General features: G+C 34.0%; 1 protein-coding gene and 1 pseudogene across 1 annotated transcript; both read right to left on the bottom strand.

The window, feature by feature from the left end:
* Nucleotides 1-4588: 4588 nt before the first annotated feature.
* LOC112522287 lies at nucleotides 4589-7034 on the bottom strand (annotated as a pseudogene).
* Nucleotides 7035-8369: 1335 nt separating this feature from the next.
* Nucleotides 8370-12373, bottom strand: LOC112521898 (UPF0061 protein azo1574-like). The gene is made up of 8 exons (XM_025130901.1): nucleotides 12007-12373; nucleotides 11242-11351; nucleotides 11109-11165; nucleotides 10724-11023; nucleotides 10253-10500; nucleotides 9850-10156; nucleotides 9438-9711; nucleotides 8370-8865 (listed from the first exon to the last, which is right to left on the bottom strand). The coding sequence occupies exons 1-8, from the start codon at nucleotides 12346-12348 to the stop codon at nucleotides 8611-8613; spliced, it is 1893 nt and encodes a 630-aa protein (XP_024986669.1). The 5' UTR covers nucleotides 12349-12373; the 3' UTR covers nucleotides 8370-8610.
* Nucleotides 12374-14330: the final 1957 nt, after the last annotated feature.

Below are 14330 nucleotides of genomic sequence, written 5' to 3'. Positions count from 1 at the left end.
CGGTTACGGTCAATGAATTAAAGCTCTATTAGGATTGGTCTTTTGACCTTTCTAGGGTTACAAATTTGCTGATTATATAAAGAATCAAATAATTCAGTTTACAAGTTTGGAATGGAATAAAGAGAGGGTCCTGAACTCGATAGACTTCATGGCAAGTTCTGGACGGTCTTTAAGTTTGCATACGTTATATTACATAAAGTAATCACTCTATTGGGTGCGACTTAAAAAAGCAAAAAACCAAATATTTTTTTAAAGGTAATAATTACGTATTTTGTTAGATTTTTTATATTTCAAGTGATATGTTTATCATATATTTTTTATTATGTTTATCTATAATTACTTACACGAATTTGAAAATGGAGATTTAATAAGTTGTACTTACACATAATTTACTTGGAATCTTGAATTTTAAGTAAAATGCATAAATAAGCAGTACTCCATATATAACAAATTATTTTTAAGAGTTTTTGTCAAATATTTTATAATATAACTAGAATGGTACTCGTGCAATGTAGAAATATACATCTCGATTTTAATGTTTCCTTTTATTTTTTGCATCTATCGATGTTTTAATACAATTTTATGTGGTTTTGAGTAAACGATAATGTTTTTATTTTTTGAATAAAATATAAAATTGAAGATGTCATAATAATTTTAAAAAATATATATATATTGATATTAGTATCAAATTAACTATTTAAATTTTCTCGTTTTTTGTATAAATTCTTTAATTCATTATTTATTATATTTTAACTGAAGTTTAATAACGAAGTAATTTATTTTTGATTTAATAATATAGTTTTTTATAGAAATAATAATTAAATATTTTATTAGAACCCAATGATTATCATAATTATATTTTATATTTTTTATATTTAAAATGAGATATTTATCTTGTATTTAATTATGTTTATCTGTAGCTAGTAACACAAATTCAAACATGGAGTTTTAATAAGTTGTACTTACGTACAATCTACTTATAATCTTAAATTTTAAGTAATATGCATCAATAAACAATACTTTATGTTTAAAAAATGATTTTTCATCAAATATTTTGTAATATATTACAGAACCACATATATAGAGTAGAGATTATAATGGAAAATTGGATACTTCAAACCTTATTGGGCTAACAGAACTACTTTCCATGGTTTAGAAAATTGAGCCATGTATCTACATCCTAAGCCCATAATAAAGAAAAAAATTAACTCTGATTACCAAATCATACGGTAACTATCAAACAGCTCCTTAGTAAGAAATAATCAAACATGGCACGATCCCTAACCAGCAAGGGACTGGAACCAAAATTGGGATCGGTAGAGAATGGTTAAGGTTCACTGAGCCGGTAATATTTTTCAGGAAATTTTCAGTCCTAATATCTAGTTTAGGATCGGTTATGCATCATAAGTGAGGGCCATGGTGGCTTAATATTTCATCTTCGTACATATGTGTATATACAACAAAAAGAGAAAGATAAGGAGGATCGGAAGAAAACTTTCACCGTGATATAGTTCCACCGATCAACAAGCCTCCTACCGAACTATTCTTCAAAAAAGGAGACATAACTGTTGGTGGTGCAATGACGACGCCGGGGTTATACCACCATGGTGGCTTAATTCGGCGTCCCCCATTGCACCACTAACAATCGTGTTTCACGAAAGTGACTCTTGATCGATTCAATTTGAAATCGATTTTTTAATAAGTATTATAATCTAAGTAAATTAAAACTAAAATACCACCAACTTAAATGCTTTCATGAATTGAACCCCTTATATAGAGATCCCAACTCATTATAAAGTGGGATGCTCTTCATTTCCATAGACGGTGTTGGTGTGGTTCGTACATAAAATCATGATTCGTTTTCTGGACTTATTCGACTACAATTTCAGCACAAGAACATGATTCCTATCTCCATTAATTGTTGAATATGTACCTTTGTTGTCTGCTAGTTATTGTCTTCATAGATCAAAGGAACATATTGTTGGCCTACAATTAAGATTCCAACAAATACAGAATGAGTAAGCGTTAACCGGGTAAGAATGCAGTCTCAGTATGTAAAACTGACCCTGAGTGTGTAAACTGGCACGGTAAGTGAAATAATGATGTTGGCTGGGTAGGTGCTCGGCCAACATCTTTAGTTAGATTAGTCCTTAGGTAAACATGTTGATATTGGTCGAGTCCGTTTTGCTGACCGAATCAGTAGCGGTCGACTCGACAATAGGTAAACGACCCTTACGTAACATGTACTCATACCAATCGATAAACAGAAAAATTAGAGTCGATATACATAACCCATCTCTTAAGAACCACGTGTGATGAGGCATTTCAGAGCTGAGGCTAGCAGAGGGGTTCAAGCCGATCTCTCTGTTGCGTACTTGAGCAAGTTGCTCTGCCTCTTTACCAACTCAGCTACATGCCCGAGGGCAATATTGACACTTTATTAACTTTGGTTTTTTCATGTTTAACAAGATAAAATTTTCATATGCAACCAAAAAAAGGATCTTGAACATTATGTCTAATGGTATAATGCTCATAACTCAAGTTGAATAATTCTTAAATATCCTGAACTTGAACCTGAGACCTGTCCCGTGAAATAAATCATCGCAACTATGGTCCAACCAATTGGGTTTGTAACACATGCAATGAAAGAGATGCATAGCTTTGTTTTGTCCATTTCTACAGTCTAAAATTATGACTGGCATGGAGAAAGTGTTTCTATGGCAGACAGATCTGGAACATAGTTCAAAAGTTGCAGAGAAACATGAATAAGAAACAATTATTAAAGATAGAAACCCTCAGTTGTTTAGTATAATAGATAAATATATCAAAAATCAGTAGCAAGTCACCAGGTCTACAATTGTGAATAAGCATAAAGCAAAATCAGGAGCTAAATCCCATGAACAATTAAAAGAATAATATATTAGTTAAAAATCAAGACTTTATACATTGAAATCACCTTCCCTATCAGAACTAAAAGGTAAAGATGGCTAAAATCAAAGAAACTTGTAGGAAGAGAAGAAAAACACTTTGGGTTTCTCTTCTTCATCTCTAGATCACTAGTTCTGTGTCGGGTTTGAAGCACTCGGTGGTCGTTTCCTCAGATTAGCTTCGACCGACGTCTGGGGTTCATTCATGGGCACACCTAGCTTAGATGGATTTGTAGAAAGGGAGGTGAGAGAAGAAGCCATTAGTCTTCTTGGTTGAGTCTGTGGTCCATGGAGGAACAATGATGGTGATGACAACAAAGGGCGGCATGAAACTGGATGATGGAAGAGAATCAAAGAAAGTAGAAAAACGAATACTTTGTAAGCCATGGTTTATCTGTTTATTATGGGGTTGGAGAAAATGAGATGACTGAATCTAAGTTGCTCCTTAATGGAAATTTTCTTCTTAAGAAAGATGGCAGAAGATGATATTGGATGCAGCCTGTGGTCAAGTCTGACAAAGCATGTGTAATGTTACCCCCATTTTTAATATAATATAAAAAAGAAAGCAATTTAAAGAAAGGAACAAGTGTAAAGTGTAGTCTGATAGAGTCAAAAGATTGTAAAAAGTTCATACTTTATGTGCACTAAATACGCGTTTCAGATCGTTCAACTTTTTCACGAATGAAGCTTCATAAAAATGGAGCCTTGGCATTGGCATGGGCATGGGCATAGTGGGATCTTGAAGTTCCAGCATGGGCCTTGACTCACTCTGTATGTATCTTTATCTGTATACATATATCTAAAGAATCTCAGTAATTATGAACTTCCAAAAACAGAAGTACCTCTAGACTAGTTAAGTGAAACTGAGGTCTATCTTTCTTGTTGTTTAGCAAGTTGGCACTTGGAAGGAGCTTATCATGTGAAGCTGATTGTACTAATGGTGATCTTTCTCTCAATTCTAATGCAAATCTTGAAAGAATATTAAAGAACATGGCTGATCATGTGACCCCCTACACATGATACCACATCACACCCTCCTTTGTTGAAAAATCTTGATTGAATTCAACAACTATTTGTTAGTGTAAGCACCCACAGCTCATCTTAGCTGGGTCTGCCTTCCTAAACCAGTTTTGCACATAATCACCAGCCCACCACCATTTTCTTGGAAACCCCCTTTTTTTCTTTTCATATGTGGGTGTATTTCCTCTGTAAAGTGAAACCCCTTTTTATCCTGGCTGAATCTCTCTCTACTCATATACTACATTGAAAGAATCTTGTATGTTTCTCAGCTCCAAACCAATTGTTCGATATGGGACTAGCAGTTATGATAATACACATAAACCCCTCTTCCTATCTCGTTTTGAATCTAGGATTAGCTGGCGAGTCATTTATGTGATTTAGTTTGCACTTAAAATAACATTTTTGTAGCAGAAACTGCTTGTCTTTTCCTAGGTCCAAAAGATTCTTCAAGAAAAAGAACATGGCTTGGAATAGGTAGCAATTCAAATCTTGTGGCTATTCCTGGTACCAGATCTTCTATTCTCCTACTCAGATACATACATATATATATATATATGCATACATACATATATATAAAATCTATTTATATTAGGATAACTTCAGGTGCTACAGGTAAAGGTGAGATGTTGATATGCAAAAAGAATCAAGTTAGAAATACCATCAATTTTTCAAGAAATTATGGATCGTTTAGAGAAGAGTGAGAAAATACACGAAAAGTACAGACATATTTCTGTTTAACTACTAAACCTCGTTAACGGAAGCATTGTGCTTCCAAATGATATTGTTGTAACCAAATAATCTCGCAAAACAAGAAACCAACTGGTCCTGGATCACTTCATCACCAGGGAGCACCATTTCCGTCTCTCTCCTCAATGAAGTGACTTCCTTATCAGCAATTCCACAAGGCACAATATGTTTATAGTAGCTCAAATCAGGGTCAATGTTAAATGCCAAACCATGAGAGGTAATCCCAGATGAAATCTGAACTCCAATTGCACCAATCTTTCTTTCCCCAACCCAGACCTCAGTCTCACATTTCCTTTGACCATGAGCTTTGACACCATATAGAGACGCCAATTCAATCATAGTTGATTCAAGATTTTCAACATATTTCCTAGCACCAAGCCCAATATCTCTTAAAGAGAGAATAGGATATAGAATGGCTTGATGAGGACCACGAAATGTAATATCCCCTCCCATCTGTGTGTAGTGAAGTTCAGCACCCATATTTTTAAGTTCAGAATCAGGAACCAACAAGTTGTAGTCTGTTCGATGTTTGCCAAGTGTGTAAGTAGTGGGTGCCGTAAGGACAGAAGGGTATCAGAAATCTTACTGATTTTCCTATCAGAAGCCAGATTTTCTTGTAATTTAAGTGCTCCCAAGTAATTGACTGTGCCCAGTCTCCATACCTCAAGATTACAAGGAATTCTCATTCCCTGCAAAAGAATACCACCATTTGGTATCACAATTTTGCATTATGCTTATTTGTCGATAAAATAGTTTCATCAAAGTACAAGTTAACATTTAAACACAACTCGTGCACAACAAAGTTCCAACAACAAATCAGACATGGCAACGCTTAAGTCTTCACAACAGAAGACAAAAAAAATCATGCATCACATGAGAGGAAATACCAAAATTATGGATCACCTTACCCGCAGTTGAGAATATAAACAAGCTGAGACTAACCGCTTCAAATAAATACATGGATTCATACACTCCTCCTCAAATATATGCTGCCAAATATAAGTCCACATATAAAACCAGGAAATTTGGGTATAACATCCATCTGGCAAAACTATATTTTTATTAAAAATTCCCATTGTTCCACAACTAGAGTCCACTTCCTAAAATTTGCAAAGATTAAAGATACGCCTGAACAGCAGTGGAAAAATCAAGCAAAAATTGTGGAACTGACGGATGCTATTGATATTGTTAACTTGATAAGCTTCACATGTATTTCAATGATTCAAAAAAGAGATATACTATGATTTTTCCTTTTTGATATAAAAAGACTCATACATGGTACTTTTTTAAATGACATAATGGATTTTGTTACAGATTTAACACCAACATTATTCTATTTCTTGGATATGTTAAAATTTAGTTAATAATCTTTTTCAAGACAGTTCAAAGTTCATACCAGATTTACTCAATTGCATTTTTAAGAAATTCTTTCGGGGTCCTCTAAGACAGCCAAGAACTTTTTTCCTGCAAACTTCTTAGCGAGCCAGGGATCTTCTGAGTTTTCGAAACAGTCTCGCTACGGTCTGCATATATCCTACCCTTCCTAGACTGGGTTCGCTTGCTTTTGGTTTTGGTTTTGGTTTTGGTTTTGGTTTTGGTTTTGGTTTTGGTTTTGGTTTTGGTTTTGGTTTATCAGATTCAAGTCACTTCATAAAGCATTTAGCATGAAATCATATCATGCACATTCGAAGTTGAAGAATTGTCATATGATAAAGTGTTCAGATTGCATTGTATCAAATTCATCATGATGTGGTAATAATTGTTCGAATCCCACTTCCTCTTTGCTGATTGAAAACAGAACGTTGAATTTGAAAAATGACCTACTTGACATCCAAAGTCGTTGTGTAGCTCTTTAGTTGAATGAAGGGCGAAAAAAAAGTGAGAACCGACTGATATGAGAAGAGTTGGCATTTAAAATTTCAGGTAACCATATATCTGTCATAGAAGAATATGCACCGAGTTTTCTTTCCTTTTTCAGATAATATTGATGGGCATATTCATCAAATTTCAAGAATTCAAGTCTACACATATAATCATAATCAAATAGTTTTATAACTTTCAATTGGGCTACAGCTAGGGTTACAAAAATCTTTGAGCAAACGACATTACATACTACCCACATATGGCTTAAAAAACCAAAAATTACAGAGGCGAAACTCACTTTGGCATTATAAGAGCATCACTTTTCAATCTAAATGGAACGAAAAAGGTTGAAAAGTGAGATCTTTGGCAAGAGATTACCTGGAGATTGGGTCTAGCACCTTAGAATCTTCTGAGCTTAACAAGTCATGTAGCCTCAGCAGCTCACCCGAAATTTTGTTCCAAGGAACAGGGGATCTGATTTCCCATTCTTTTGGATCACATTTTCATTTGGGTCTCACATTTTCACAGTTTTTAATTAAATTTATTACTCCTTATTTATCTATCTATATATATATATATAATATAATGTTATATTATAAATTATTTGAGAAAAATTCTTAATAATCAATTTTTATGTATGAAATATTATAAATTATTGTATATTTCTCAAAATTTAAGATTATAAAAAATTTTGTACAAGTATAATTTATTAAAGTTTTATTTTTAAATTCGTATAGCTAACTGTATATAAACATAATTAAATACAGGATAAATATTCATTTTAAATATAGAAAATCTAAAATATAATTACGATAATCATTTAGTTCTCACAGAATATTTAACTATTACCTTTATAAAAAATTATATTATTAAACCAAAAATAAATTACTTTGTTATTAAATTTAAATTAAATTATAATAAAAATTGAATTAAAGAAGTTACACCAAAAAAGGAGAACTATTAAATAGTTAATTTGATATTATTATCGATTTATTTTTTTAAAATTGTTATGTTATCTTTAAATTTATATTTCATTCAAAAATAAAAACAAAATCGTTTTCTCAAAACCATATAAAATCGTTTTATATCAATAAAGACAAAGAATAAAAACTAAACATTAAAATCGAAATGTATCTCGTTACATTACACTTGTATCATTCTAATAATAAAAAATAATGTATAATCTTATTTAATGTCATATTTGTAACAATCTTCATTTTTTTCATTTTCTTTGGAGTAAGTTATAGATTTCATCCCTGTGATTTGGAGTTTTTACGAAATTAGTCCCAAAATTTCATTCATTGCGTAAAAAGGCATGTGATATGATTCTTTCACGGATTTGGTCCTGGACAAAACGCCCGTTAACTAGTAAAAACAAAATAGTCATTTTGTCATTTTCTTTAATTTTAATCTTTCTTTAATTACTATTTATTTATTTATTTATTTTATTGAATGTTTCATTATCTTTATTGGCATCAAGATTCAAAAACATGTGAAATAAACCTAGAAAACCCATTATTTAAAAGTAAATCCACCATTAAAATTGTTAGATGAAGATTCAAGAAACTCCTGTCATCCTCTTCATGGGATATCTAGGTTTTGGACGTGGCTTCAAGCCCTTACTCGAGACTTGAACGCTAATAACACAAGCCATGATGGAGAATATGAATGACCATTTGACCCAAGGACCAAAATCGTGTAAAACTGCATACCACACGCCTTTTTTACATATAAATAAAGTTTATGGACCAATTCCGTAAAAGGCACTAAACCGCAGGGACCAAATCCATAATTTTCGCGAGTCTTGTCTTACATCAACATGCAATAACCTTTCATAACGTCTAATTTAGAACAAACGATATGAATAACGTTTTTAACTTGACATATAATGTATAATTGTATACTAACACCCTTCTAAAATAGACGTAACGAACAAAAAACGATAGACCTAACGATGATGACCTCCGTGGCAAACATAGATATACAACATATTACCAAGTCTAAGGTAGCGTAAATGTTATATATACACTCTCGCGTACGCTTTATAGAAACCTCAGGATGAGCAAGAGAGCATACGCACACCTGGACGGTAAGCCCAGGCAGGCGGCAAACGAGCGTATTTTTCCATACCAGGTTGCTCGTCATATGGTCGTTCCATGACTTTGAGCAATCTTCTCACCTCTTCAAAGTCGCCTTGTTCAGCCATGTCTATGGCGCTCTGGCACAGATAGTTCCTCAGGATGTACTTTGGGTTCACCGAGTTCATCGAACCTTTTCTATCCTCATCTGGAACTCCGCTGCCGGATAGCTATTTGTATCATAGAAAATGATCACCGTAAGTAAAAAAAGTATCATGGATAAGCATACAAAACACAAACCCATCCTTTATATTGCTTTGTCTGTAGAAGGAGGTTCAGGGGAAAACCCTCCAAAAAATGAAAGTTCGAGGAATACCCTAATAACGATTCATTTGTACGATATACACATGTGCATTCAAGTAATTGAAATTGCTTCTTGGTTTCTATGCATGTGTGCATAACCAGACAACTTACTTGGAAATTACTTGGTGGATACTATACAGATGAATGATGAAAGATTACCATGGTGTTCCTCAGTTTTCATTTTTTTTTGTGGTTTTCCCCTGAACGTGAACCTATTTATGTATATGTAAATATGTGTGTAGGAACCTTCCTCGTCTCTAAAAGTGTTCTTTTAGAGAGAGATTCAATGGGTGGCTACATATATTAACATGGTATCAGAGCTGAGATCTATCACATCTAAAGACTCGACGCACTATTTCTACAGCGAAAATGTATAGAATCTTGAATAGTAGAAACTGAAGTACTAATATTGTAAACGGATGTGCAACAGTCACATTACCTCCTCGATGTAAATTTTAACCCAGCTGGTCCAAGCCTCCTTGCGCTCTTTTCCGATATCCAGCAAAGCAGCCTTGAGCGGAACCAACAATTCTTCATCCGGGGTTGTAGAATCAGCTTTGATGTTGGACAGTAATCTAAAGAAGTTTGTGTAATCAACTTTGTCAACAGCCATATTGTTCAGCAGTTTACTTATGAGTTGTTTATTATACTTTGGCAGTCCAAGCTTTTTGGTCATCACAGCTTGGTAGTCGTCCATAAATTTTGTACCATATCTGCACGAAATCAAGAAAATATCCAAAATCAGCTATCTAAATAAGCCACTAAAGAACAGGTATACTGTTACTGTGACTTTTGACGTCAAATGGGCAATCTTTCAACTTAAAAACAGGCAAAGAGTTAAATTGAGTTACCTTTCCAAGGCATAATCGGCCTCTTTCTCGTTTATCAAATTGGCAGATGAAAGAGTTGATGCAAACTGAGCGATGTTCCATAAGCCAACATCGGGTTGATTTGCAAAGCAATACCGTCTTCCTGGAAGATCTGTGGTATTGGGGGTGAAACTAGGATCAAAAGCATCTAGAAATCCAAAAGGACCATAATCAATCGTGAGGCCCAATACGCTCATATTGTCAGTATTCATCACACCATGTGTGAAGCCAACACCCTGCCAGCTTGCAATTAAAGAAGCTGTACGTTCAGCAACTTCCACCGCCCAAGCTGATAGATCCATCATGTAGAAATAGGTTTAGATGCAGATCAAAATGCATTATATATATATAACCGAAGGGCAATAGGATTCGGTTTCTATTTCACCTGCATATTTGTTTGAAGTTAGATCTACGACAGAATCATTTTCTTGGCCAGTGGAGAAAGATAAACTATCGCTTTTGCTCATATTCTCTATATGAGGGAAGTGATGCCTGATGGTGTAGTCAGCCAAAGTTCGAACAATATCAAGATCCTCTTTTCCTCTTGAAGCATGTATCTGGAATGATCCAAAACGCAGAAAAGATTGTGCAACTCTGCATACGATCGCACCAGGTTCATCTTTTGGATTGCCACTGCATTTAGCAGAAGAGCCATATGTCAGCAGAGTTGGAAAAAAAAAGCAATCTACTTCCGTTCAAGAAAAGACACAACAAATATTGGAGTCAAACATAGTACTTCGAGGTTACTTAATTGACATATTCACCTTATAAAACTCATACAAAAGAAGCAGGTACAAGAAAAGCATAACCAAATGAGGGTCTCCAGTCTTGCAATGTTTTACTATGCAAAACTTACTCGTAAAACATGTCACGTGTAACATATTTCCCAGTTGTTACAAGGCTAAGGGCACGAGTAGTTGGAATTCCCAGACCGTGAATTGCTTCGCTGCAAAGAAATTCTCGGATACTACTACGTAGAACAGCTAAACCATCAGCAAACCGGCTATATGGAGTCTTCCCAGCACCCTTCAGCTGAAGTTCCCACCTTTGGGACTTAGAATTCACAAGCTCCCCAAGAGTGATTGCCCGGCCATCACCCAATTGGCCTGCCCACATTCCAAACTGATGTCCTCCATAACATTGAGCATAAGATATTCTGAGTAGCAGCTAATCGTATTAGTGCTTATGATATTTCAATTAAAAGCTCGTGAGGAATGTAATAAACGACCAATAGCACTTACCCTCCTACTAAAGGAGATGCCCCGGAGAACAGAAGTGGAAAGTCGGGTCTTTCAAATCTGCAACACCAAGAAAAATCTCAAGATTGGGATATGATTTCGAATGATAGGTCAATCTAGTAAAGGCGGAACTTACTCTTTAAGATTTAAATCAAGAATTTCTGCAACTGATTCAGACCACGCGACTAATTGAGGGTTTTCCACTTGAACAGATGGGGATACTTTCGAATAACATGAATGGAGCACCTGAAACTCACCAAAAATATATTCACACCAAATTATGAAGCATCCAGACAGTTCAATGCCCTACAACCAGCATTTCTCAAGAAAGGAGATATCATCTTGAAGTGCTATCTGATCAAGTTTGTATCATCTTGAAGTGCCAATTTGAAATTATCATATGATTCTAATCATTCTAACAAAATGGTAAGTTAAATTTGGCATCAAAATTCTCTATATATCAAGAACCCACAAAAGAAAAAGGGTGCTTTCTGTTCCACCATGATCTTTCAAGCTAATTTCCAAACACCAATATACTAAGATTAAATTTGATGTGACCCATTTTTACCCTGATGCACCTAACGCTAAAGAAGTACAACCCCAACAAGAAACTCCAAAATCAGTGATACACACATAACTTTGTTGGATAGAGTTGTTTCATTAGGGTTCTTGGCTAAAATGCACCTATATTCGATCTAATTTCCATCAAAAACAGGTAAAGATTCACTCTTTGTTAAGTCCTTTGAATTCATGTCGTAATAGATAGCTAGAAAGTTAAATATCTATAAACAAAAAGCAACACATTTAAGGATTAAAAAACTCATTGATTTGGGGGGAAAGGGATCTTAGTGAATGCAATGGAAAGAATCATCAAGTGGAAATCAAAACTGTCGAGATTCACCTGTCGCGGCATGACATCAGTACGAGGATCGCCGGGCAACTCGCGAACAAAAGAATTATCCCAGTTCAAATCCTCAAGGCTCATCTTCACTCGTTTCTCTTCACTCAAACTCTGTTTCTCCAATCCATCGACGAGTGAATCAATCGACGAACCCAAACCCCCCGCCGCCCGGGGTGAGTCCATCGAAACGTTGGTCGAGAAAGACGGCAGGTTTGTATGAAATTTCAAGATTTTGAAAGGGGGGTACGGGAAGAGAGGGCGGAGACGGTGGCGGAAGGCGGTTGAGGAGGAGAAAGAGAGGGAGATGGAGGAGGAAGAGGTATGAGACAAATGGGAAAGCATCGTTGCTGCTTTTGTTTTAGTTGTGCACCCCAAAGGGAAAAATAGTATTGGTGACATTTTCAACGTTTCCATTGCCATGACATGCCATGACCAAAACCAAGATATGACCTTTGATCAAGATTAGGGGCTATGAATTGCCCACCACATTATACATCAACAAGCAAAACATATATATATATAGTTTGGTTCAGATGTTAATCAAAATTATTGTGTTAATTTTATTAATCAAGCTCAACTAATGAAAATCAATTTTTTCTTTAGGTTAACATACATTTCATATGTTAATGACAAGGGTAATTAAGTAATTTTATCATTTTGTGCAACTCTCGTATCATTAATTGGGAGTTACAAAATATAAAAATCTCATAAATGATGATGATTTAATATTGATCTTGTTTTTCAATTTGTGATTGTTTTTTAAATTTGATTTATCTATCTATAATGTTATTAAATTTGTGATTGTTAAAGAATTTCCGATAGTAAAATTTTCGATATCGTCCAAGCTAATATGGATAAACCCATTGGAAAACAGATCGACAACAATGGGAATGAGAAAGTTAAAATGGTTTACGATGACAATCGGACTTCGAGTTCCGGAAGTAAAGACAATGATCAAAACGTTTGTATTAGTAATTAATTAATATGATATTACATTCGTTTTAATCGACAGTTCTCACATTTGACAGTTCTCACTTATCTTGCAAAAAAGGTGACTGCAGCTGACCTGTTGAACAACTTATGTATTATTCAGGAGTTGGCTCTGTTGAGAGATTTAATCAGTTTACAGGTGAAGACATATGAAGTTAACACATAGTGCATTAGATGTTCATATGAAGACATAGGGACACACACACACATATGAAGGCATATGAACACATCAGAAACCACACAGCCTTAGATGTTGTGATTCATAAGTGTTCATTTCTACTCAAATCACTAGATGTTCATATGAATCCATACACACACAGAGAACATGTGAAGACATGTGAGCACGTATGAAAACACACAACCCTTGATGCATTGGTTCATATGTGTTCATGTACATACAACAGAGTTGGCTTCTGAATATACATAAGATGTTCATACGGTTCACATGTTGTTCATATGGTTATTACATTAACAAAAAAAAACGAGATTTTTTGATTTTGTAACTCCCAATTAATGATATGGGAGTTACATAAAAAAAGAAAAATCACCTAAATACCCTTTTCCCCTTTGTTCACGTATGTTTTTTGAAATTGTAAATTTAAAAAATTAATTTTTTATCATGATTAATCACAACCGTTTATTGTAAGAATCAATGGCCAAGATTGGTTAACAAAGTTAACACAATAATTTTAATTAACATTTGAACCAATCCATATATATATATATATATATATAATTGTGCGCGTCTGGCTCAGCTTATATATACCTTGATTAATCCTAGGACTCTAAAAAACAGTCAAAAAAAAAAAATTCCAATGAGACATATACTTGGTTTATATCTTTCCTCAAAAACAATTAAACTCCGTTCATATGATGGTTTTTTTTTTTTAAGCAAGGAAATAATATCAAAAAAGAATATTTTAATGTACATGGATGGGATATATTGTTTTCATTCATTAGTTTTTCAAAGTTCATGTATTTGTCAATGGGGTGAAAAATGAGATTGTGGACCGATGTTACATAAATAATATAAAAATTCATCAGATTGTTTAGGATTAGTAATAGGGGGGTTTCAGTCTTTTTGAAGAACTTATTATAACATAAAATTTTTGTTATGTTATAAAATAAGATAACAAAGATATATATATATATATATATATATATATATATATATATATATATATATATATATACTAGAAGCGTACTCGCGCAATGCAGCGATACACATCATGATTTTAATATTTCATTTTAATCTTTATCTCAATCGATGTTATAATATGGCTTTATGTGATTTTGAAAAAGCGATGATGTTTTTATTTTTGAATAAAATATAT

This window comes from Cynara cardunculus (genome assembly GCF_001531365.2).
Source record: "Cynara cardunculus var. scolymus isolate 2C chromosome LG 11, CcrdV1, whole genome shotgun sequence".
NCBI lineage: Eukaryota > Viridiplantae > Streptophyta > Magnoliopsida > Asterales > Asteraceae > Cynara > Cynara cardunculus.
This window is presented reverse-complemented; position numbering and strand designations above follow the sequence as displayed.